Source organism: Manduca sexta, chromosome 21 (genome assembly GCF_014839805.1).
Source record: "Manduca sexta isolate Smith_Timp_Sample1 chromosome 21, JHU_Msex_v1.0, whole genome shotgun sequence".
Taxonomy (NCBI): domain Eukaryota; kingdom Metazoa; phylum Arthropoda; class Insecta; order Lepidoptera; family Sphingidae; genus Manduca; species Manduca sexta.
The window spans coordinates 1,504,215-1,528,927 of NC_051135.1; the positions used below are offsets into that span (position 1 = coordinate 1,504,215).

General features: G+C 34.1%; 1 protein-coding gene and 1 long non-coding RNA gene across 2 annotated transcripts; one reads left to right on the forward strand and one right to left on the reverse strand.

The window, feature by feature from the left end:
• Positions 1–396: 396 nt before the first annotated feature.
• On the reverse strand, positions 397–2,877 carry LOC115445589 (homeobox protein 10-like). Its single transcript, XM_030171909.2, has 3 exons — positions 2,096–2,877; positions 1,756–1,828; positions 397–1,667 (listed from the first exon to the last, which is right to left on the reverse strand). The coding sequence occupies exons 1-3, from the start codon at positions 2,717–2,719 to the stop codon at positions 733–735; spliced, it is 1,632 nt and encodes a 543-aa protein (XP_030027769.2). The 5' UTR covers positions 2,720–2,877; the 3' UTR covers positions 397–732.
• A 3,152-nt stretch (positions 2,878–6,029) lies between these two features.
• LOC119189980 lies at positions 6,030–17,273 on the forward strand. Its single transcript, XR_005112695.1, has 3 exons — positions 6,030–6,160; positions 11,380–11,463; positions 16,123–17,273. It is a non-coding gene; the product is annotated as an uncharacterized LOC119189980 (long non-coding RNA).
• The last annotated feature ends 7,440 nt before the right edge of the window (positions 17,274–24,713 follow it).

Genomic DNA, 24,713 nt, shown 5'->3' on the forward strand with positions numbered 1-24,713 from the left:
TATGAATCTTATGTAGTTAGGTATTTGAATATGTGACGTGTAATACGGCATGTACGTTCGGGTCCAAATAACAACAAACGAAAAACAACTGAACTACGAATTACTTTGTGTATATTATGTGTGGAACTTCAAATTCATAATCTTTGCGCACATCCAGTTGAAACACTACGTGACGTGTGAAGATTGGATTCAATTTATTAATATCCAAATTACACCATGTAATTAGAAGGCTATTAGGAAATTAACTTAAATTCATTAAAAAAATTATCACATACGTTACACGCACAGTCTAGTGTGGGCATTACCGTTAAAGCGAATTATATTGTACTTAGTTATAATTTAAATAAATAAACATTATTATTATTATTTTATTTTACAAAAATTTAGTAACAATAATTAAATCTAATAAATTTTACATTAAGTACATTCATTTTTAAATTTAACATTATTTAGGATATAGATGTAAATAGTTACGCTTTTGATAAAAATAACAACGTTTCATGAATTTAGGTATACCTACTTGTATAATATACACTATGTACAGATACACAGTAAATAAACATTTTTAATCAGTTATTAAACTAATTAACATTTTGCCTCTATATGGCACTATATTTGCTGGAAGGAAGACAGTAATAGCACTGCTATTGGGTAAAATACTGATTAACAACGTTTACTTGTAGATGATCTTATAAAACCGCAAAAACTAATAAGTAACTATAAAAATAAATTCTATAACGAAATGTAAGAAGACGAATATTTGCTGCTAGATGCAGATGAATGCTGACTCGTATTGTCCGCGGGGGCCAAGTACGAGAAATAAGGATCTTGAGATAGCGGTAAGCTTGAGGTTCTAGAATGAATACTGCTGTCTTCGTACGTCGGGGCGGGAATCGACGACATTGTATTGCTAAAACCATATGCGTCAGTTGTCGGAGTATGCATCACAACTCCACTAGATATCGGATTGTAGTACGTAGAACCAGCCGTGTATCTCACGATGTCATCGTTCAACTTTAAGTTGACTCCGTTAGGCACGTAACTATCCGCTAACGTGGACAAAGTAGAATTCGGTTGCATTGACTCATCGTTCGAGTACCGATAAACCTCCGATATCGGTGAGTAAGCGGCCCTGCTCGTCCCCGCAGTGTAGTACGAAGAATAAGATAAATTTGGCGTGTAGGACGGAAGCTCTATTGTACTTGGAGGTCCCTTTATCACAGACTTCAATGTATTGATGGATCCATAGTCGGGAGGCCTTGAAAGACTATCATTGGTTGAGAGGTAGATTTTGTGGTGGCTAGCGTGACTGTCACTCAATAGACGACGATGTCTATCGTGACCGCCGCAGCTTCTTCCATGACCCATCTTATGGTCTTGGCTCGGTGACATCTCTTTGGAACTTGACGGGCTACTGTCATCAACTGAAGACGACGGCTTATTATGTTTATTGTCCTTCTTGTACTTCATTCTCCTATTCTGAAACCATATTTTGATTTGTCGCTCCGATAGTTGAAGATAGTTGGCCAACTCAATGCGTCGCGGTCGACAGAGATAACGATTTTGATGGAACTCATTTTCTAGCTCAACTAGTTGCGAGCTCGTGTACGCGGTTCTTGCTCGCTTTGTAAATCCTTTTTGGTATGATGGTGAGGTTGTTGACATTTCTAAAAAGAAAACGAAAATAAATATTTAATCGCTTAGTAAGCACTTAATACTCGTGTATTATTATTTTATTTATTGTGCAACACTCACCTGTGCCTGATAGAGAAGATGAAGCTCTAGCAATAGGAGTGCTAGAGGAAGGGTTGTTACTCCACCCAGGGTTCTGGAATTTAAAGATAGACTTTAGACTACCAACTTAGTAAATTAAATGAACGACGCGTGTTGCTTTGTCTACTAGTAGCAATACAATAAGGTGAGTTCGACCTATTTCCTAATTGCTACTATCTACAACAATATTAAATTGTCGTTATGGATCCGGTTATTCTGTGGTAAATCACAGTAGCCACTGATATTTCAAATCGGTTGCATTAGAACATTTTGCTACGTACTGTATTAATATAAAGTTGAAATTTGTGTGAATAGTAATTACCTGACCAGGAAAACTTGATTCATGTAAGTCATTGATATCAACAGGATCTTTTGCATCACTGTTTAAACTGCTTCTTTCGTGATACCGAACAGGTTCGTTAGTAAAACTTTTGTCGTAAATAACCTGATTACCAACTAGTGTTGCTGTGGAATTAAAAATCTCATTTTTGTTAATACAGTCTTCGGTAATCACCTCTTCAGTACCAGATCCGTAATTGTTGCTACTATTGCTTATACTTTCATAGTTTGGTATTTGGTAATCATATCTTGTTTCTATGTTGTCTTGAGTATTCACTGCGTTGTATGATTGTTGGAGACCAAGAATATCATGGATGGTAAATCCGATGGAATCTCTAGAATTGTAGTCTTGCACGAAGGAATTTGGTATCGTTGATAATACTTCTGGTTTACAATCTGAGAACACATTCTCGTTTACACCGTAGTTGACACCGTCTGACAATATATCTTCGACACCATGAGACGTTATTCCTTTCTGAGTTGAATCTAAGTTGTCGTTTGTTGCATACCTCGTCATAACGGTGTTGGAAAATTCAGACGAACTTGAATCTCTGGATTCCTCTTGATCTGAATGCAAGCTCGGTGGTGATGGTGTTGCTGAAGACATTTTCTCTTTCCACAAATAATCAGTTGCACTTTATTACACGCCTATAATGTACTTAAGAGAATCACTGACTCTATACGACCGCACGGATTGAGGCTTGTTTACAAAATGCTTTTTTCGTCACCTGTGTGTCGTTAATTTGGTAATGACTTTGTTTGATTGTGTGCATTGGTTCATGGGTCTCTCGTCTGTGTGTTGATAAGAAGGCATACCGAGTCCGATAGTGGACAATAGATAATACTTTAAAATCGGTTACGGAAGCCAGAACGCTTGTCACCGTCATTTATTCTAAGTGAAGTTACTTCATTTCTAGGATAAAAGTAATATATGTCTTTACTTTATCTTTTTACGAGGACATTATTTTTATTTGTATGTTCGAGACGTCGTATGGACATATTACAATCAAATAACATTTGTATTAGTTTACTTTCGCTGTTAACACTTTGTATTATTGAATTACCAAAATTTTACATACTTAGATATTTTTACTTATAGCTTGTCTTACTACTAATGCTTGCCTTTATTTCGGCATTTGTTTTATCATAATTTTTTAAGTTGACATCGCCCGCGTGAAACTTTCTTCGAAAAAATTACCCACTGAATATGTACTTTTTGGGGTTAAAGACTTATAATATTATGTTCAATCCTTCTAGTTCAATCAAATCTATTCAAATGTTGGATGCATTTACATATAACAATATTCGAATATCTACACAAACTATCCAATTATTAAAACTGGGTGATGTGAATTGTACATAATTCCTAATAATACTAGCTCTTCTTTATATACTTTCTCACGTCTGGGCACAAGTCAAACTACAGTACAAATCACAGTAGGTATTATAATTTAAAACGTTGGTATAATCAAGGCGAGAAAACTACGTATACGAAAATGGGAAATCAGTTTGGTATTGACGCTACATTAACTCGATATTTACCTTGAATTGTAAATGCGTTGATAGACGCGTAAAACCACAAGTTATTACGTAGGCAATGTAGGTCTCTACCTACTTCCACCGATACTAAACTCATTAAGATAGAAACAAATTCTACATATCATGTACCCACCTAAATATCGAGATTCGAGACAGAAACATGGTACTTCAAATTTGTTTTTATTTATTACTTTAAATAGAATAAACACTGTCGTATATCCCTCGACATATAGTTTAATATTGGGCTGTGGCCTCCCTTCCAATTATAGCGATAGTTTTGATTCGTAGTGAATAATATACATATATAAAAGTATTGCATGGCACTCCACTGCGCACGTCACCTTGTGACATAAGATGTTAAATCTCATAATGCCCAATAATTACTCTGTCTACAATATCCCACAAACCGGAACACAACTGTGCAATGTGCATGCCTATTGCCGCTTTGTGGTAGAAATATACATCGCAGCGGTACCTACCTAGATCTCTGGAGATCTGCAACCAGTAAATGCCTATGGATATCCCTGCATCTCTTCTCCACTACGTGATCCACTCCATCCTGTTTGATGAAGTATCGATCATACATTTTAAACATGTTAATACCGATTACCCAATTCCTAGAGACCAAGACGCAAAATTCTGTCAGTCGGATCAGTATAATTTTATAAATTTTATCTCCGATTTAGAGAACACATCCCCAAAGACTTCTATCGTTAAATTACACTCAAAAACAATATATAGTTACCACGACAAACTTCTCGGAATACCAAAGGATTTAAGCTATTAGACAACGTTGTCAATTTCAATTCAAAATAACCTTTATCACGTCCACTTAGCGGTCACAAATTGGGTGTTGTCAACCGAGCTAAGATACCTCTTAATCTTAACTTGATTAATGGACACTAAATAGGCTCTTTTCAACCATTTAAGATTCAAAATGTATTATAATGTCCATGCCAATTACCGTAACGCGTTAGGTAATATAGTAAGGATGGTTTGCGATGACACTATTAGAAACCTATTGGGTGTCGTACACATGTATTTATTTTAATGGATTTAGCACGTGCCAAAGATGGGTTTTAATTTTTAGTTTGTTGGTAAAAAACGTATGAATGTTTTTGTTGTTTCTTAAATTATTTACTTATAGGTATTTAAAAAATGTTGTATGTTGCATTGAATTTTTTTTTCTTATGTCTAGAAATTGTGGTCACTATGGAAAATTAAAGAAAAATTAATTATATATACTTTATGGAAATTATTGACTCGAAATAGAAAAGAAAGAATATTATAACGGTAAAAAAATCAATAAAATACATGCAATACACGTTACGAAACAAAATGATCAGTGCTAAGAAATATTAATAAGTTTCAATTAAAATACGTAAACGACTGGACCCACGTTTCTTATATTGGACGGTTCGCAAGTTACTAAAGATACAATAATACTGTTCTATTAAATACAATGAATACAAATATAAATCCTAATTTATGTTCTAAACCATTCGGGGTCATAAACAGGCGTAGAAAAAAGTTGCGCGCGCATTGAATGGACTACTTCATTGTTTGCTCATGATAGATGGTCCCTGTGCGTGAGAGGGCCAAATATTTGGAGATTATTCAAAACTATCATATTGCTGCAATAGTGCATCAGAGTTTACTCTTGTAATGAATGTTTTTGTAATGCTATTTAGAACTTGGTGTCTTGTCTCACAATATGCGATATTTCAGTATCCAGCAATAAAACTGTAAATAAAATGCAATTATATTTTACGAATGTATTGTGAATTTTGCTACCGGCATGACAAGGAAATGGAATCAGTTTTTGCCTTCAAAAGGATATGTAATTTATTTTGGCCGGAAATTACAAAATTTATTTAACTTGGACAAAATATTTTAATGATTTTGTATGGACAGATGTTAACAGTAATCGAAACTGTATAGCTACATTAGTAATTATTATTTAACTTTAAGCTACAGTTAAAAATAAATAAATTTAAAGCTCTAAAGAATCAAAAGAATCAACGAGATTCTTCCAAAAATACTTCTATCCGAGAACCAAAATCTATTTTCGGTATTTTACGAATGTTTTATTAACATAACCGTTACAACAATATATTTCGCAGTTGGACAAAGCAGACTTCACCGGCCGAAGACCCTAAGCTTATAACGTCATGCCGATGATATATTACGATTTGCTCAAAGGGGACCCTTTTTTGTTCTCGCCGTAATGGTTTTACTTTAATCGACGAGCGACAGAGATAGAAATAGGAGGTTTAAAAGGTAAGAAGAGGATGCAAGACCCACTGCTGTTCCCGCCAACGGAGAAAAATGAATCAGCGGATGAGCCGGAGTATGGTTACTATCAACAGTTTGTTGCCAGCTTCTGTTAGTGATGTTCGGTGCTTTGAAACTGTGGGTAGTTTTAAATACAAAATAGAAGTCATATTGAAGATATCAATCTTGGATAGGGAGCTAAAGTTTGAAATTGGAACTGTTTGGACAGACGGAGGTAAGACCTACCCTCAATAATTATTATTGGGCAGTTAAACATATAATTTGATTGACTTTGAAACTTTATAAAAAGAAAGCATTCTTTATAGAAAGTTCATTGCTATTGGAACGTTTACCACATATATTATACAGTATTTCAAGTATAATGTCTAGCCTGTATTTTAAAATATACCTTGAATGAAACGCGATGTCGTATCAGAAAGCATATTTCTTATATTCCTTTATTAATGCTTTTGAACAGAGGCATCTTTGGGATATGTGGAGAGAGTCGTTCGTAAACGGTCCCATTTAAAGCAAACCTATGAAACTGATGCGCTGAAAGGTTTCATGAATGTTACGGAAACATCCTGTAGATGGCGCTCTTTATAAAAAAAATATTCAATATTTAAAATGGAATTGTATTCTTTAAAATTAAATAGACTGTGAAATGTATATAAAAATAACGTATATATAATGTTTTTTAAATTTCCTTGCCTGAAGCGCCCTCTATTATCCGTTTACTGCAACAGCTAAATTAGGGGTGTGTTCAATGAACTATTCGAAACCTTTAATATTAACTAGAGATTACGACTAAGATAGGATTAAGTCATAGCATTTTTATAAACAATATTGTTGAAATACAGAAAATTCATAAATAATAAGGAGGCATAAATAAAGTAGAAAGACATTGAGTTTGTACTTCACTCAATGTAGAAAAAACACATTATCTTAAAAGCAATTCGTAATATCTAGTACCTAGGTCTTAACGTCTATTTTTTTTTTGTAATTTGCGAAGACGTTGTACTTTTTAACGATACGTTGCACGTTCCTTAATGGAAGTGCAAATGTGCTGTAAGAATTCAAGGGGAAAATATTGCATATCACGAACATGTTTGGGATATATATATTTTAAAAATTATTTATCTTAAAAATTTGGATATAATCATAAAAAAATACTGGAGATGTTTGTACTTGGCTCGCAGGCCTGTATTGCAATGATTTATAATGAAAGTTATTCCAATTTTCTCTGGTGATTTTAATTAAGTTTATTAATAAGAATTTTGTAAGCGACTATAGCAATATCATATTGTGTATTATAATATCTAATATTAAAGCCACTGATTGTGAACATGTTAATTTTTCTAAAAATAAACTGTGTTTCTAATAAATTTAGATCACAGATAAATTAAGTCATAGATTAACAAGGGCGCCTTCAAGTTAGCTACGCGGCTGCAATTCAAGAGCAGCGTTGCAGTCACGCGGATAAGTAAACCCATATAAAAAAGACACGCACGACAGTCGCGCTGCAGCCGCAGGCCGCTTAGCAACGAATTGAAAGCCTTCTTATGTCTTTTACTTTAGAGTCCTTAGTGCAGTGACAATTCTTATATTCTTATACTTTGCGCGACTAATTTAAAGGCGTCCATAACTTTATATAAGGAAACAATGCACAAAGTTTTATATTCCGACAATCTTTCCCGCAGGCGAAACCCAAGCAAACTCTAGTAATGTATAAGATATATGTATAACGAGACATTTTGCTATATCCTTCATATAGCAGTGCATAAGGTTTATATTAAAGTGCGGCAGCTGGGAGGCGCGGACGGTATCTGTTCAATCTTAAATAAAACTTGGACCGTTCTGTGATACTAATCAGAAAGTATGATGGTGTGGTTGATAATTTGCTTTTATCCTATAAGTTGTACGGAATATTAATTTTCTGATGTTGGGTATATGATGCTTTGGTCACGTAATCCTTTATTTTAGTTTATTATAATACCTATAGATATATCCATAATTATTGGTTTTGATGTAAAGGTTCGATTCTTTAGATGTGATTAGCTTGTGCGTCTCTGTTTATTTTCTGGTCTATGGAGATACAGACTACGCTGATATTTCCATTTCGGTAGTGGGAGGACAAGAAAAGTTCTTCTTAAGGCTGTTAAACCGCTTATCATCAAGTGAAGCCATAAACACAAACACACATCTCAGCTTTAATCCCGAAGGTGTAGGAAGAGGTGAGAACCAGTGGACTTTTTGCCATATATGTTCCGTCCCATGGTGTGATAGAGGGAGAGCCTATCGCCATATCGGACACAAATTTCAAATTCTTAGCTGATACTGTGTATAAATAATAAATCAAAAAATAAAAATATCTCTTTGCCCGACTCGGGATTCGAAGTGTGGCCTTAGAGCGATATCGTCAATGACATTTACAAATGTAATAAAAACCTCTTAGGATATCGTACTACGTATGCAATATAACTTCGCCACTGACGCAGTCAAGCGAACAGAACTATTCATCTTTTTACTCTTTGCAAATATGCTATACTATTTCGAATTAGTATTTGCGACATTCCTAATTGTACAGCACAAGTCGCAAGCGCCACATAAATTGCAAAAGAAATTTTCAACTTACGAGCGAAACCACCAACGGTTGAATTAATTTTGTTCTTGCGAATTTATGGTGGCAAGTTGTTCGCTTGGAACTGCACACAATCTATAACAAATTGTGGACGTGAGAAACGTTTCACTTGGATATGCACGAATGTTTCGAATATTTGTCATACAAACTCTGTGCGGCTTGGTCTCGTGTGCTGATTGTTTATGTCGTTTAAAGCTACGTATATACTGGACAGGAATTAGCGCAAAATATTCTGCTTAGTTTTTAGCACATAGAATAATTTGTTTTCACTTAATGCATATAATATGTCCTAATCTGTGAAGTTAGACAAAGAAATGCATGTATTTAAAATAAAAAGACATGACTATAAATAATACATCATACAATTAAAATAGCTTTAGCTTACTGATTCGCCCACATGAAGAAGTTTTTCCGGGATAACGCTTTATAATTTGGTGAGGAAAAAAGTAGTACTCAGGAGTAATGTAGCTTCGAAATCGGTTTAATTTTTCCTGATATTATCGCGTTCAAACAAACAAACTCTTCAACTTTATATAATATTAAGATAAACAGACAGTATTGCCATATCAATATAGTCAACAAACAGTTCGTAAAATACAACATTTGCCGGCTGTTACTCCAAAAACAAATCAAGTAATTGCATGTCGTTTTACAGCGGCGATAAAAATCATCGAGATTTGATTCAAATTGTCATTTTAAGTTTATTATATCCCCTTATTGGTGTATAATAAAATAAGTGGATAAATATAAGTATATATAAAAAATTAGGTCTATTTCTCTCCTGAAAGACTACCGAATAATCCAGGACAAATGTTTCATCCGTTCAGAGGTTTTTGCATTAATTTCTAACAAACATCCTAACATCGTCAGAAACTTTCGCATTTATAATATTAGTACAATAAGCGGTTATAATAAAAGTCAATATTGAAGCCTGGCACCAGTTCAGAAGTGGCGCGTTAACAGGATCATTCGCAGCATCTGCCCGCACGCCGTCTCCCTAAAACCGTTTTTAATATAAAACCAGCCTTTGTTTAGCGATGTGTGCTTGACTTAGGATACTGTTTCGTCTATATATTCATGTGGTATATGCAAAATTGCACTTAAAATTCATAGATGACAGTTTATTACACTTCCGAGGGAGTTAAGTGTTCGGAATGTAATTTAACGTTAAGAGAAATATATGCTTTCAACTTGACATATTGATTTGTATAGTCTTATGAGTGAGAGATCTATATATTATTAACTACAATTTGTTTTGTTATTACATAATTTGACTAGTTGATGTGACACTGACAAATTTTGCTAAATGATTTCGGCCACCAAACTTTGATAACTTTAAATATGACAAGGGACTTTCTGCAGATATTCATTCATAAACACAAGAGGGAACCCAAAGGAAAATGTCAGTTAAAATATAATTAAACGCGCCAGTGAAAACCGGGCATTTGTATCGCTGTCACGAATCGACCTGGCTGAGTTATGTGTTTATTAATCTACTAAAATCAAGTACAATTGTTGCCGTTGTTACGTGATTATTGCGTTTAATTGAAAATGGTTTACATTTGATCATGTTTATTAAAGTTTTAACGGAGTAGACAAAAACTGGTGGTGGTGGTTTACTAGTGGTAGATTTCTTATATGTTAAAGTACGCTTGGGTAGATACCACCGTAATGTCTATTTCTGCCGCCAAGCGGCAGTGTGTAATTACTGTTGTGTTCCGGTTTAAAGGATATTGTAGCCAGTGTAACTACTGGACATATTAAGACTTAATATCTCATGTCTCAGGATGGTGAGTGCAGTGGAATACCAAACAATACTTTGTAATTCAAGGTGTTAGATGGTGTTTCTACTGTTTATGGGCGGTCGTATCGCTTACCATCAGGCGAACGACAAGCTCGTCTCGTCATACAAAGCAAAAAAAAAACTATGTAACTAATTGTTACTTACTGATCATTAACTTTTAAGTCTAGTAAAAGATTATAATACTAACATATTTTACTTCAATAATAAGGAATACCTTAACGACTACAAATGGATATTATCTATTACCTAAATACCATAAAGTTAAATCCTCAAAAATGTACACAATATATGTATAAATAAAGCATTTATTTCTTTAGCGATGGCGACGATGAGACGACTCTTAATAACCCTCTTAGGAGATAAATATTCAAAATTTCCGCCTGCTTCCGACGTGGCGCGAGAATAAAAACTGAATTATTTTAGAATGTACATGAAAATAAGCCGCTTATAATTCGTACCAACTAAACAAAGGAATCCGTTCTTGTTGACTTGTTTTGTATTGCGCTCTCGTAAATCGTGATAAGCTTGCAGACACATATTTTGTCATATTTAAGATGTTTCATAAACGTAGAGGAAGATAAAATAGTATCTAATAGAAATCTAGTAATAAACTGTTTTCGTTTTAGGTAACGAAGGATTTCACCGTGTTTTTGATAAATAAAAATGTGTGTTTATTTTGTGCTATTCTTTAGTTTATTGGCTTCATAATAAAAAAAAACTAACAAATTAAGTTTAGAATAACGAGTGCTAAAAGTTATACATCCATATGCATATATATTAATATGAAGGCAGGAAAGTTATAGAGCCTCCCACCCTAAAGCATTAACAAGCAAGCGGTCAACAATTATGATGAATTTATAACTTCCCTTCATCCGCAAAGGTTCATTTTCACGGCATCAAAAATGCTAATTTTGGTACATCAAATGTTACATTTAACCCCGTTTCTGTGGTATTTCATTAAAACAGAAAATGACAGGCGAATAAAGGTTTTTTTCTCTTTTTTCCGCAGCCACGAGTTCTGGATACATGTGCCTGAAGCGAAAATGGTACGGCATAAAATGGCGGGTGAAAGATCAATATGACCTACCAAAAGGTGAGGCTGTCTCTTTCTCTCATGTGTAACTTGCTCGGCTGTCCCGCTCTGTCGCGCCGCCATGTCACAGTTTTGATATGTCGTATGGCAAAAGTGATTTTAGTTGCGAATTTCCACACAACCCTTGGATGTGTGAGCCCTTTCAGAGATTCCAAGTTACAACGTTATGTTTATGGAACGATTAGCGATTTGCGGCGGATGTCATTACGTCGGCTGCAGATAATGCTGCGTTATGAAAATTTCCACTTAAAAGATTATTTTTAATTGTTAACATACTATTAAAAGCGTTCTGTTAACTCCTGTAGCATGCTATTCATAATATCGTTTATGTAAAAAAATATATTATTTTTTTAATCTTCCCCATACAGGAGGAAATTTCGTCACAATAATTAAAGTTAGAATATGCTTAAATTAATATGGAAATTGGGGAGTCAAATTTCGGACAAATTATCTATCGTATATTCCATGCAAGAATGTTTATTCCCGATGCGTGTTAATGATCTACGGGATGATACAAAGCAAATTCCATAGTCCATTCTCATTATTTTACCACGATAATGGAACCTTCATGATGAAAAAAAAGAAAATTGAAACGCGCTTTACCACGCCCGAGGCAATATACTCTAAAATATCGACATGAATAGTAACGTGCGATGAATCACAAGTGCTCAATGTAGATATTTTATTGTAAAATCTGATTTTTCGGTCTAGACGAGTGAGCTGTTTTATATCTTCATTAAAGCCTTGCATTAGGGTCGTTTTCGCGGGTCGCTTGTAATCGAAGAGTTAGTGCGGATGCGCGTTGGCCGATTTATGGCCGGCTCTCATCGGTTGCGATGCCGGTTTTTTTGCCTGGATGGTTTTTTTACATTATGTGTTTGCTTTGTTCGTGATTTACTGTATTGTATCGTATTAATATGTTACTCACATTCTTCTGCCATTCACATCAGACTTGATGGTAAAGTCAAAACTTCGTAACGTTTCTATTAAAAATACTATAGCCAGTTAGAAAGGTTTGCTTGATATATGTAACAATAAAATACATTTTACCACATAGTACAACATAAAACAACTTGAAAACAACAATGATCCGATATTTTCCCGGTAAAATGAACGGCCATTGCGTGTTCCGTCATCCCGGATAAGTAGAACACTTAACAAAACTTCTTCAAATCCCTCCGCAAGAGTAAAAATAAGGAATCTGCACTGACGCCACTTATCAAACTGATATGGTGTTGTGTCAAAGGAATGTCGGCCGTATTCCGTCGTGATAAGGTGAATTGTGTACAAGTTTTAATGGTTACGTCACTTGACACGTGAAGGGATCACTGGGAGGAGGTAAAAAACTGAATAATTCGCGTACACATCCCACGACAGCGCCTGGGGATCCGCAACAATTTCCTATGTGCTCCGACTGACAGTAGCTATAAAAATATCCTATTTGCCAGAACGAATATGTGGTTGCGGAAATATAAGTTCGTATGACCCGAGCAATGACGAACGAATATAGTTGAGCTTGTTTCATTGAGTTCACGCTACTGGATATTATTTTCTAGAATATTAAAGTATGAGAGAGATAAAATAATAAAGTTTTGAATTTTGACGTATGTAACAGTGGCTATTCTGTCTTATAATGGTAAAGTGATTGATGTCAAAAATATTTGACAGCATACATAAAAACCTAGATAGTAAAAATCATGCGAACGTCTATAAAATTCAGGCTTGTTCAGTTAATCATTCAACTAGCCATTGGTTAAGTTTACAGTAATTAATAACAAGCTTCCATATTATTAAACAAATAATCTCTCTATTCGAGGCGGCTAATAATATTTGCTCAACATTTTCCTATTTACACCAGTGTAAATCCACACCGTGTTGAGTGTTATCTCCATATTATATAAGGAAATTAATGGGTGGAGTCGGGCCGATGATTCCTGAGAAAGTTTGTGATGTTCGCATGTTTTTAGATAAAAGGGTGCGCGGCAATAACACGGGGAGGGTCCCTCGAGTACACCGTGTGCTTTTCTATTTGTATTTTAATTCAGCGTGTGCACACTGCCTATGAAATTGTACAGCGTTGTAAATTTACAATCTATGAGTACTATGCACAACATTGGATATTTTAAATTTAGAATAGCATCCACGAAATATTAGATTATGTTTCTGCTTTCTTATTTGTAATCTGTGGATCACCATCTCGAGTTGTTTGGTAGAGAGTGTCGATGGCATTAGGTGAGAAAATACAATAAATAAACTAATTGATGCAAATGAATTATTAAAATTAATTTCAAAGCGTTAACATTATTATTTTTATTTGTTCTTTTTGTAGCTAAGTCGATAATCAAGTAGATGACCTGATATTATGAGAAGAAACAAAATACATATTGTTGAAATGTAAAATAATTTTTGGTGTGTAATTGTTATTAAATTCTATATATATGGAGCAAACAACCAGCAATATATTTCAGACGTTTGAAACTGTTTATTCTGTTACGAAGTACAAAGTTTCATATCAAGTTGTGTAGTTGTTGAAGTTTGGTAACATTTGATTGAACTTTGGTAATGTCGCGGGTGGATCGGTCTTGTTTGCTTGTTATTGAACCTGTTTGATCCGTCTGAAATATAGGTATTGAGCAAAGTCTAGAACACCTTAAAGATGATATGATTTGAAAGATTACTTTATTTAGTGATACATAATCTATGCTTATGCAGGGGCAGTAAAATTGATAAGATTTGAAAAATTACTCTATATAGTGATTCGTACTATAAGCGTATGCAGGGGCAGTTTTTTCGTATTTATCGATACTTTTTGATGGTGGTAGGATATATTTTATATCCGCCCGGATAGCGAGCTCCTGACACAAGGTATTAAAACCCGCCATAGTGGCTCACGTATGTGTGTCGCGTGCCGGGATCAGCCTGTGTATATCCAGTTCGAACAGGCCAGCATAATTGTGTTGACTACCGAGGGGTAATCATTTCGTCAGACGACATTTTGACCAAATCCACTTTCCATCAGGTGTAGAAGGTTCACTTTACCGTGCACGTTAAAAAGAAGTTTCATCGATGCGAAATTAACATTTAATTCGATATAAATTTTGTCAGTTAATTTCGATGTAATCGATCGTTTACTTGTCAGCGCTACTAGGAGCACATAGCCTGTCTCATACCTTCTATTATATTGCTAAATAGTTAACACATAGCCATATACCCTTGAATTTGAATCCTACATAATAATCTGTCGCGCATGAAACGTATTCCCGGTCACAATGTTATTTACATGAGTATTCCAATAAATGTTAGGGACCGTATACCCGTTGGCTCATGATACGCGTAATCTCTCGGAAAAGGGTTGGAGATCACGGCTCGAGCACGCTCCGATGCCTAAGCCCTGCCGTTTATGGTATTCGGAAAATCGAGAGAACAGTTTGAGTATTTTGAAGTTTAGAAATTATGTTATTTTGTCTGTTAATTGATTTGTATAGAAAGAAGTAAGAATGCTTTAGAACTAATACGTTTTAAACATATTACTAATGTATAATAAGGTACATATTATATTCTAAAATATTCTAATAAATATTATATTCTTTTAGAATATAATATGTATTTTTTTCTCCTATAATCCCAATCGATGATTGATTCAAGCCAATTTAGAAATTAACAACGCAATAGTAAACTGAACGTTTGCAAAACTACCTACAAATGATATTTCATAATTCGTTAACACATCAATTAGCCTTTTGTATCGATGTGATAAACAGAATTTCCATCGGCTATTATCGGACAACTCTGTTTGTCGGCCCTTATGGCTACAAATGGTCGCGGTATAATTATTATCGCACTGATTTATAGCGTAAGTACCGTTAGCAGAATATAAACGGTGGCATTACGCTCGTTCCTTATTACTCCCTTATTACTACGGTTATAATTGCCGTGTGAGCTAATGCGCTGTTTCAATTAATGACGTATTGTCAGATGCTCCAAGATGACTCTGTTTAGACAAATAGATATTTTCAGCATTACGTGGAAATGATGGCAATTAGATTGGTGTTTAAATAAGAATTTGGTCATGGTAAAACCTGTGAGTAGGTAAATTATTAGTCTAGAAGGATCAAACTTGTAATGCATTTAGAAGGTCAACAGTAAATCTGCTAACAGAACTAATTAAATAAAAATAATATATATTATTGATCTGAAGATTCATCATAGCACTGAATTTTTATAAATGCCTTATTCTTTAATCTGTGCTATTTCTAAGTAGATAATTAATAATTAATGATTTTCTCTTTCTATCATACAGTATTCGTATTTTCAAATAACTTGATTAGTTTTACTAAATAATGTCATAAGTTGAAGATGATTTTTCGTCATGGCACAAAAATATATAATCTACGATTCTACAAAAGTAAAAATATATTAATTTGTTTTGCAAACGCTCCTTGATGTTTACCACTGCACTATTTCTGCATCAATTTAATGACGTCATAAATTCTCAATTAAATTCAGCCTGCATGTTGCTAGATATAAGCAGTTATATGTGATATAGTGATATGGAGACTAATTAACTGAATATTTGTTAGGGACCCTATGATTTATACTGCAATATCGCGGTATAACGGAGCTTTGATTTACTTCTATACTATAGTTATCTTTTTTCAGGTTGTCGGTGATAGAAAAAAGGTAGAAAATGTGGAAAAATAACCCTAAGAAGAAATACAATAAGGTATGTTTTAACTGAACATGTGTCATCACATATAAATAAGGCGTTAATATTCTGAAGTTAGTTAAAATCACGGTAAACTCTTTCTCCTCTACTTAAATTCTAAAGGATTTATAAAATATATGACAGGTGTTATTACGATGTGCCTTGTAACCATTATTGGTTTGGTGGGACGAAAGGAGCTTTAGAGAAAAACAAAATTAAATAGAAATCATTCAATTTGGTTTGGACATTGTATGTATGAGATAAGATAATAGGCTCGTAAAATACATAACGGATGAGAATTTCGAATCCCGGGTCGGGCAAAGTGATATTTAGGTTTTTTCTGCTCAGTATCAGCCCGGAGTCTGGAATTTGTGCCCGATATGGCGATAGGCTCGCCCCCTATCACATCATGGGACGGAAAATACTTACTCTGCATACCCCTTCGGGGATAAATGCGTGATGTTATGTATGTATGGATGAGAATAAACTGTGTCTTGGGGATACATCTCTGACCATTTTGTTGGGAATGTATGCATTACATTATAGGTATATGAAATTTCATTTAAAATATTTGATAACTAGAAAAATTTTGATACAAAATAAATATTTTTCAGCGGTTTGTAAACGCCTACGCCGCCATCACCTCCTACGCTTTAGCGCGTTCCAAAATGTATTTTAATAAAGTTATTTCGTTCTCAAAAATATACCGAGGACTGATCATTACTCCATAACTAAAACCATAATGGTACAAAATATAAAATGTTGGATACGTTGAACCTAACAAAGTTTTATGTTAAAATATAAATATTACTGTCCCACTGCTGGGCACGGGCCTCCTCTACGATTGAGAGGGATTAAGGTCTTAGTCCACCACGTTAGCCTGGAGCAGTTTTGTAGATTTCACTCACCCTCAAAATTCCTATAGAGAATTTCTCAGGTATGCGGGCTTCCTCACGATGTTTTCCTTCAACGTTAAAGCAAGCTATAATTCACAAAAAAATATATAAATAAGTATAAAATATCTTTCAATATTCACATATAACATTAAACCTAATAGGAAACAAATATAAATTTAAGTCAACGCGTTTCTATTCGACTACCGAATCCGTTTATTTGCTTTCCAATTTAATTTAAAGTGTGTTCAAGCGAAACAGACTTATGTGAAGATCTAGTTGGCAAACAATTTTCATAGCTGGGCGGCAGCTGCTGCAACTCTGATTGCCTAAAACTTTGGATTTGTGCAGATAAAAAGACGTGTATGGAATTTTGTGATGTTGAGTTTTAAAATTGGATTCGGGTTTTTGTTTTTAACTGCCTTCAACAGCAGAAGGTTACTCAATTTGAAGTTTTTTATGTTATATATATTTTTTTGTTTCTTTCGGCATTCTATCATGTAGTTTGAACGCAGTATTTGGAATTTGGGGTATCATGAGCGCTCAGTACGTGTGGTATAGATATGGAAAATAGAAAGGAGAAATCGCATGAAATACTGTTTGGGGGCTTGAGTTCAGCATAAGGACAGCATTTTATTGTTGTTCCTGTTAAGTTAGATAAGAAATTTAAGAAAATCGAAACTGAATGAACATAATAATAATAAGTAATGTAAAATGATTAATTTTCCTAACAAAACCTTTTTGAATATATTAGTATACTTAAAGAACAGTCGAGGTCCTTAATTAAGATATGAAAACCGGAAAACTTTTTGAAACAAAAGTCAAGTGAAGGAAATTAGCTGTCGAACTGACAAAAATATAAGATTAATACGAAGAGGCATAGTACAAGAATGAGCGTTGAGGCAGAAAACCGTGAAATATATTCGATGACACATCTCATTTGGGATAACCATGAATGTTGGGATGCGTGTCCCTAATAGCTTCGGTATTTGTAAGATTTTCCGGTAAAATATGTGTTACCGGAATAAACGTGATGGAACAAAATCATTCGGAAATTAAGTAACGTTTTACCTGTTTAGGGATTACCTCTGTTGTATTAATAATTTTTTTTGTGTATCATTATTTTTAAGTTACTGCGTCTATGAAATTGATATGTTTGGTTGGTTGTTCGAAGTAAATGCAAATACCACTTTGTATGACATTTGGCAAACAGCTAGACTAATTTTGCGTTTTAAGCTAAATTAAGCAGGATTAATTTGTATTTACTATATCGGGAAGATATGTAATAGGATATTTTTATTATAAGAAATGCAGTCTCCTGTGGCGGGGTTGGTAGCTATACCCAGTGTTTTATAAAGTAAGTTGTGTAGACCTTAGCATGGACAAATCTTTAATAAATAAAAAATATTCCGGAAGAACAATGCTGTATCTATATTGTATAATTATTGTAGCGTATGAGACCAGCGACTGCTACTTCGGTGGAGGAAGCCTTATTCAAATTGGTCTGTATGTACTTGTATTTAGTATAAGCTAAGAAAATCAACAAAGAGTCACTTGGCGGTACATCGCTTTCTATGTTGGTAGAAGTTAAACAACATACTAGAGAGGATTCGTAAATAAAACCAACCCTAAAACATGAATATTTAGGACTGAAATTGATTGCATCACTGTTTTCAGGTTTAAAAATATCATGGCCGTATCATATTGAGGTTTGATCTTAAATGTTATTTATTTTATCGATTCTCTACAATATAATAATATCTATATATAATATTATTTTCTAAAGAGAACATCATTGAAGCTTTGCAAAATAGTTTTGATAATGGTTAAATATTATATAGTTTATCGGTTTCCAATACTCCAAAATGCCGTCCATTCCGCCCAGGGGCTTATCCACATCTATATTTTTAAGTTATAGTGTGTTTAAAGTATGAAATGTATCAATGTTTGAGTCAATATTTTCAAAGCGTTTGTTCTTGGTATTTTAAGTCAATTTTGGAGGATATTAGACAAGTATATTTTGTATGTATTAGAAGACCAGTGTCTCAGATATAACTGCTTGAACTATTTCTTCGGTTAAGTAGCAGGGTATTAGAAGTGAGGGTCTCTAGTTCAAAGGTTATTGCAGTCCATATATTTACTAAGTACCACGAGAATTGTCGTTACGGATGAATTTTCATGTCAGTCAGGGTGATAAATCCTGTGCAATGTTATGAAAACATAACTTATTGGTAGAACCTATAGTTTCACTGCAGTGCCTGGTGGTAGACAATTCATTAAAGGAATTGGTTTTATAAACTAGGTAAATACAAGTACCAATTTTGAATTATATTGAATCGAATGTTAAGTCCATATTTTAAGATGGATAGACCTTTGTGGCACACAACTAATTCAAGGAGTTCACCAATTTTGAACTGGATTGGATTCAACAATTAATCCATATTTAAAAAATGCAGTCGATTATAACACGCTAAATTTGCAATATTAGAGACTTCTGATTTTCGATAGAATATAGATTGTAAGTACTCGGTAAGATTCAGCAGAATAAGGAAGTGCGCCGGGCAAGTTGTAATGGTCGTAAGTTGGGATGTTCCAGCGATACCCTCCAACTTATTATGAGGCAAAAAGTCGCATTTTCTAACCTCGTTACGTTCCACGGAAACTTGCTCTGTATTTTTAAAGTTTCTAGAAAAATCTTGGCTTTATGATGTAGAAGTCGGGTTTATGTTGGATGTTGAGACAGAATTTAATTCATTCATGAGTAAGACGCCAATTAAGAAGATGGAAATAACGCAAAAATAGATATAGAAATGTAAATCGAAAAGAATAAATTGTGTTTGTAAAATGTATTGTAATCATGTTCATAGATTTGATATTCCAGTCGGAAAAAACAATACCGTACAGATTTTATGTATGCAGGATTATATTTCATACGAGTTTATGTATTTTAAAAAGTACGATACAATTTCCAAACGTTGTTTCTGTGAATATTTATAGGATGTTTTTCAGATACTTTATTTGATATTGAATGCGCAGTATACGTTATGTAAAATTAAGGCATTTAATACCGCTCGGAGCTTTTCCACTGGGCTGACCCGGTTACAAAGAGTATATTCTGAACCGCAGTCTGCAAGATTTCACTGCACGTGTGGAAAATTTAATATAAAATTTTATGTAAAATTCCATTTTCAAATGTTACAAAGTGCCTATCTATTTGCATAGATATAGGTCTGTAGCTATTTTTAAATTAAGAACAAGTTGGGTATAAGATGTTTTTAGTTTTTTTAGTTAATTAGTTTTAGTGGACTCTTGTGACCGTGAAGTTTGTGTTCATATAGAAATGATTAGTAGCTACCTAAAAATTAAAATCTCTTTTTGTGAGCTGAGAGTATATTTTTAGTATGTTGCTTGTATTAATGTAGCAAGTTGGTTTTTTAACCCCAAGCTTAAACAATTTAGCGTATAAATGTGTTGAGTGTGTATGCTTTTAATTTGGTTTTATAAACTTTTTCGTAGTACAATTTTTTTTTCCTTTTTTTTATACAAAAAATAGTTAAATAATAGAACATGATTAATACTGGGAAACTTATTAAAACATTGTATAAATTAATTAATACTTAGGCGGAAAAGTTTTGGAGTGGCGACCACGAACCGGATGACGCAGAGTTTGCAGGCCCCCCACGAGATGGACGGACGATAGGGGCATCTGTCTTTTCTATTCGAAGGCCAGCTTCGATAGCCGTATAGGTAAGAGAGTAAAAAAATCCCCTGTTTATCGATTAAAAGGCCAGTGATTGCAAAAATACAGATATAGCCCCGTAGACGGAATAGGGCCCCCTAACCTTATTTATTTATTTAAGGACCACCAACGAAGGATACACGACATATAATAATAAAAACAATGCCGTAGCATTTTTACAATTATCAATGTGACGTGCTTCTTCAATTACATCGTAGTATGCGCTATAAAAACTAGAGTATACTAACAAATGTTTTCCAAGTAAAACATTTTATTATAATAGCAAACACAGTCTCAGAATAACGCCATAGAATTGCCATTTGGACCGGCACCAACGAACTGCCTTCGGGTCCAATTAACATGTTGATAATAAAACTAACGGCGGGATTGTTTTTGTGCACTGCATTTTGTTTGTTGCAACGTTTCGTTGTGCGATGCATTGTTGAACTGACGATAGAATAGAAATCTTTGTCTTTTGTTCTTCGTACCTTTGTTTTGTGAATATTATTAGTATTTGTTATTAAATATTTGTCGAGGCTAGTTAAGCAGTTAAATAGGGGTTGACTGATAATAAATATTAAAAAAAAAACAAAAATATTATGCATGGACGTCTTTAAAGGTAAGAATGAGGACAGAGTGGGGCAGGTGAGGGGCCCTTGGAAATCAAGTTTTCAATTTAGAGAGTTGTCACTTCACGTTTAGTTTCGGGGACAAAATCATGTTAGGTATGACTTCGGTGGAATATATCAATCAAATTTCGAACAAACGTTGCTCTATAACTTAATAAGTTTCCATAAAACAAACCAGTTACTAATTGTTTTAAATTGGCGCATTTTAAAACAATTCGTAACATGTTTTTATCGTGTTTTTGGTAATGGCTGTGACTATGCTCGAATTCAATGACAAGTTAGGAAATCTGTGATCAATAAACACGTAACTACAGTTAATTCATCGCACTTTTAATAAAATAATGACCCGTTCCAATTTGTAGGAATCGTCAACCAAACAATTTCCGTTTTGCGACCGTTTAGTTTTTTCGCTTTTTTTCATGCTATAAGTTTCATTTTTACCTATCTTTAATAAGCTCAATTTTACAGCAATTTCAAAAAAAGGTAGCATACAAACATTAGGTTTCCGACGACTGCCACAAATTAACAATTTTGAAGTAGGCCATTATTTTATTAAGAGTGCGACATATTAGTGTTGTAAGGGAAATGGCTTGCTCCCTCAGAGGCTCACACCTCGGTGTCATATGCGCGCCACTGTTATGCCTTACAAGGGTTGCAGTGTCAAGTGTGACGGTGAGATAGTCTCTTCAACAGTTCTTAAGCAGAAAAAAAACCTAGTTCTACTAAATTATCAACTTATCCGCATAATATTGAGTAAGTCAGCTGGTCATGTTTTATGGACGGAAATTGGAAGAATAATGTAAGAATGTTGCTTATAAAGCTGACATAAAATTTATTGCCTTCTCTTTAGGGGGCAGTTCTGTATACCATTGCTGTTAGTCGTAAATTAGGTACATATTTGAGATTTTCTTGAGTGTATCCCGTAGAGATTTCTCCTAAATTATATTCGCGTAAAAAATATAAATTGAGACGCTATTTAATTTCCTACTTATTAAAGATTAAGAGTGGTTTGCAAATAATATATTGATAGCATTTTATCTAGTAGAAAACACGATTAAATAATTTTATTATTTCAAATAACATCGGAAGTTATATGTTATATAACTGTATCACAAATTGTATGCGGTAAAACATATTTTACGTATTTGTATTGAAAATACGCATATCGTTATCCGACCATTGCATGAACAAAGAGAGCATTAAACTCTTATACAGCAAACACAAATATTCCCAGCTGCATTGTTCTGTGTATAGTCTTTTAAAGTATCTATATAAATATTGTTTTATCACTCTATATGCAGTTTTATTGCGAGCAGGTTATTGCATGCAGCGTATCCTATATAATCGAAAGATATCGATGCTAGTTTCAGCTTAGATATTTTACGCCATTTTTGTATCGTATCATTGAGAAGTATGAAAAAAGCGGCGATAGCCTAGTTGGTTGTGGAACGGACTGTCTTTTACTTTTATAAAAATTATGTGTGTATTTTTTGTGAGTTATCGCTTGCTTTAACGTTGAAGGAAAACATCGTGAGGAAACCTGCATACCTGAGAAGTTCTCTATAGGAATTTCGAAGGTGTGTGAATTCTACTAATCCCCACTAGGCCAGCGTGGTGGACTATGGCCTAATTCCTCTCAGTGGTAGAGGAGCCCTGTGCCCAACAGTGGGATAGTATATAATACGGGGCTGATATTATTATATTATATTCAGAAGTAAAACTAAATGGCAATAGGCTTTTATCGATATTTAGTGAAGATCGTTCAATGATTGTTGAGTATTTTATTATAAACAAAAGTATAATTATGAGATATCTATGTACTAAAATGGCATAAAAAGTTGTATGTAATTTCGATATAATGAAACCATATTCAATAGTCACGTTGCTATCCTTACGGAATATCTATGTAAAATGTATAAGCGTGGGTGTGCGTGTTAAAGAGGTCTCTAAGGTACGGCAAATTGGACCGAAGTTATCGCCTCTGAGGTTTACAGGGAGGACAGATTTAATCAGAAACTACATGATTTGGCAAGACTATTAATTCCTCAATACAGGCTATAGTGTCTACTGTCTTCCTTATATTACAACTGCAGATTCAAATTTTTAGTGTGTAGGCCGGTAAGGACATTTCTACATGATTTGTGTAATTATTAAGTATTCATGGGTAGGTTTTGCTGCGGCTTCGCCTGTGTGAAAAGCCTATCGCGCCACAAGTATCTAAACACTTTACGCTGCCAGCGTTATCAATTTAAAATGTAGGATTTAATAATTACATTATTTCCCGTGAAAGCGAATTATCGAGATAAAAGTAGCCTAAATGTGAATGTAGGATATAATCTACCCGTGTTGCAAATTTCAACCAAATCCGTTTAGTCGAAGTAAACGTAGAATGCGTTTACTTCTAACAGACATACGATTTTTTTACAATTTTTCGCATTTATAATAGTAATAAGATGTAAGATATCTCAAGAAGTAAGATATTAGGTAAGATTAATTTCTGCTTACGATTCCGCCCGTGAAAAAGTTGCTGCCACTTAGAAATAATGTTGATTTCAATTAGTGAATTTCGATCTGCAGTCCGATTCTTTTATATGTAATAACTTTTTTTAGTTGGCAAAGCATTTAGAAATGAGGAGCTACTTTCCACTCGTCTTTGGGTGCACTGAACTTAAGAACCCCATCAGTATGGTTTGCAAACGCATACAAAATATGAACTTGTTAATCTGATCTCATTATATGATCTTCAATTTCTAAGTATTTTATCCACATAACATCAGTTTAATTAGCTAGTTTATTATTTAATTTGTTAATGTGAGATACGCCAGATTACGCTGCATACAAGTATCAAATATTCACAGCAAACATAATATCTATTGAACGGATTACAAAGCTTAGTCGTGCCAAGCAATACATTAAATTGGCCGAAGCCCAAGCGGGCATCGCATTTGCGTTCAATTAATGGGGTTTTACGGGCGGCCATGTTTGAAATGCAGTTTATTTGTTGTCAGCCTTCTTGTGTTTGAGTTGTTAAGCTGTTGTAATTCTGTTGCTTATTTGAATGGCGTCTTTGATTTACTGGATATGTTTGAGTAATAGTTATCGAGGTTTGTTATGCAAAATTATGACTTTTGTCATTGGATTAGAATTTATTTCTATTTTGTATCAACTCTATCATAGTCATATAAACAGTTGTATATTATTCAATTCATCGCTCTAAATCGTGTAAAGCATTTTGATATTCAAATATTTTCATATGGTTCTAGAATATACTCGTAAAATCGCTG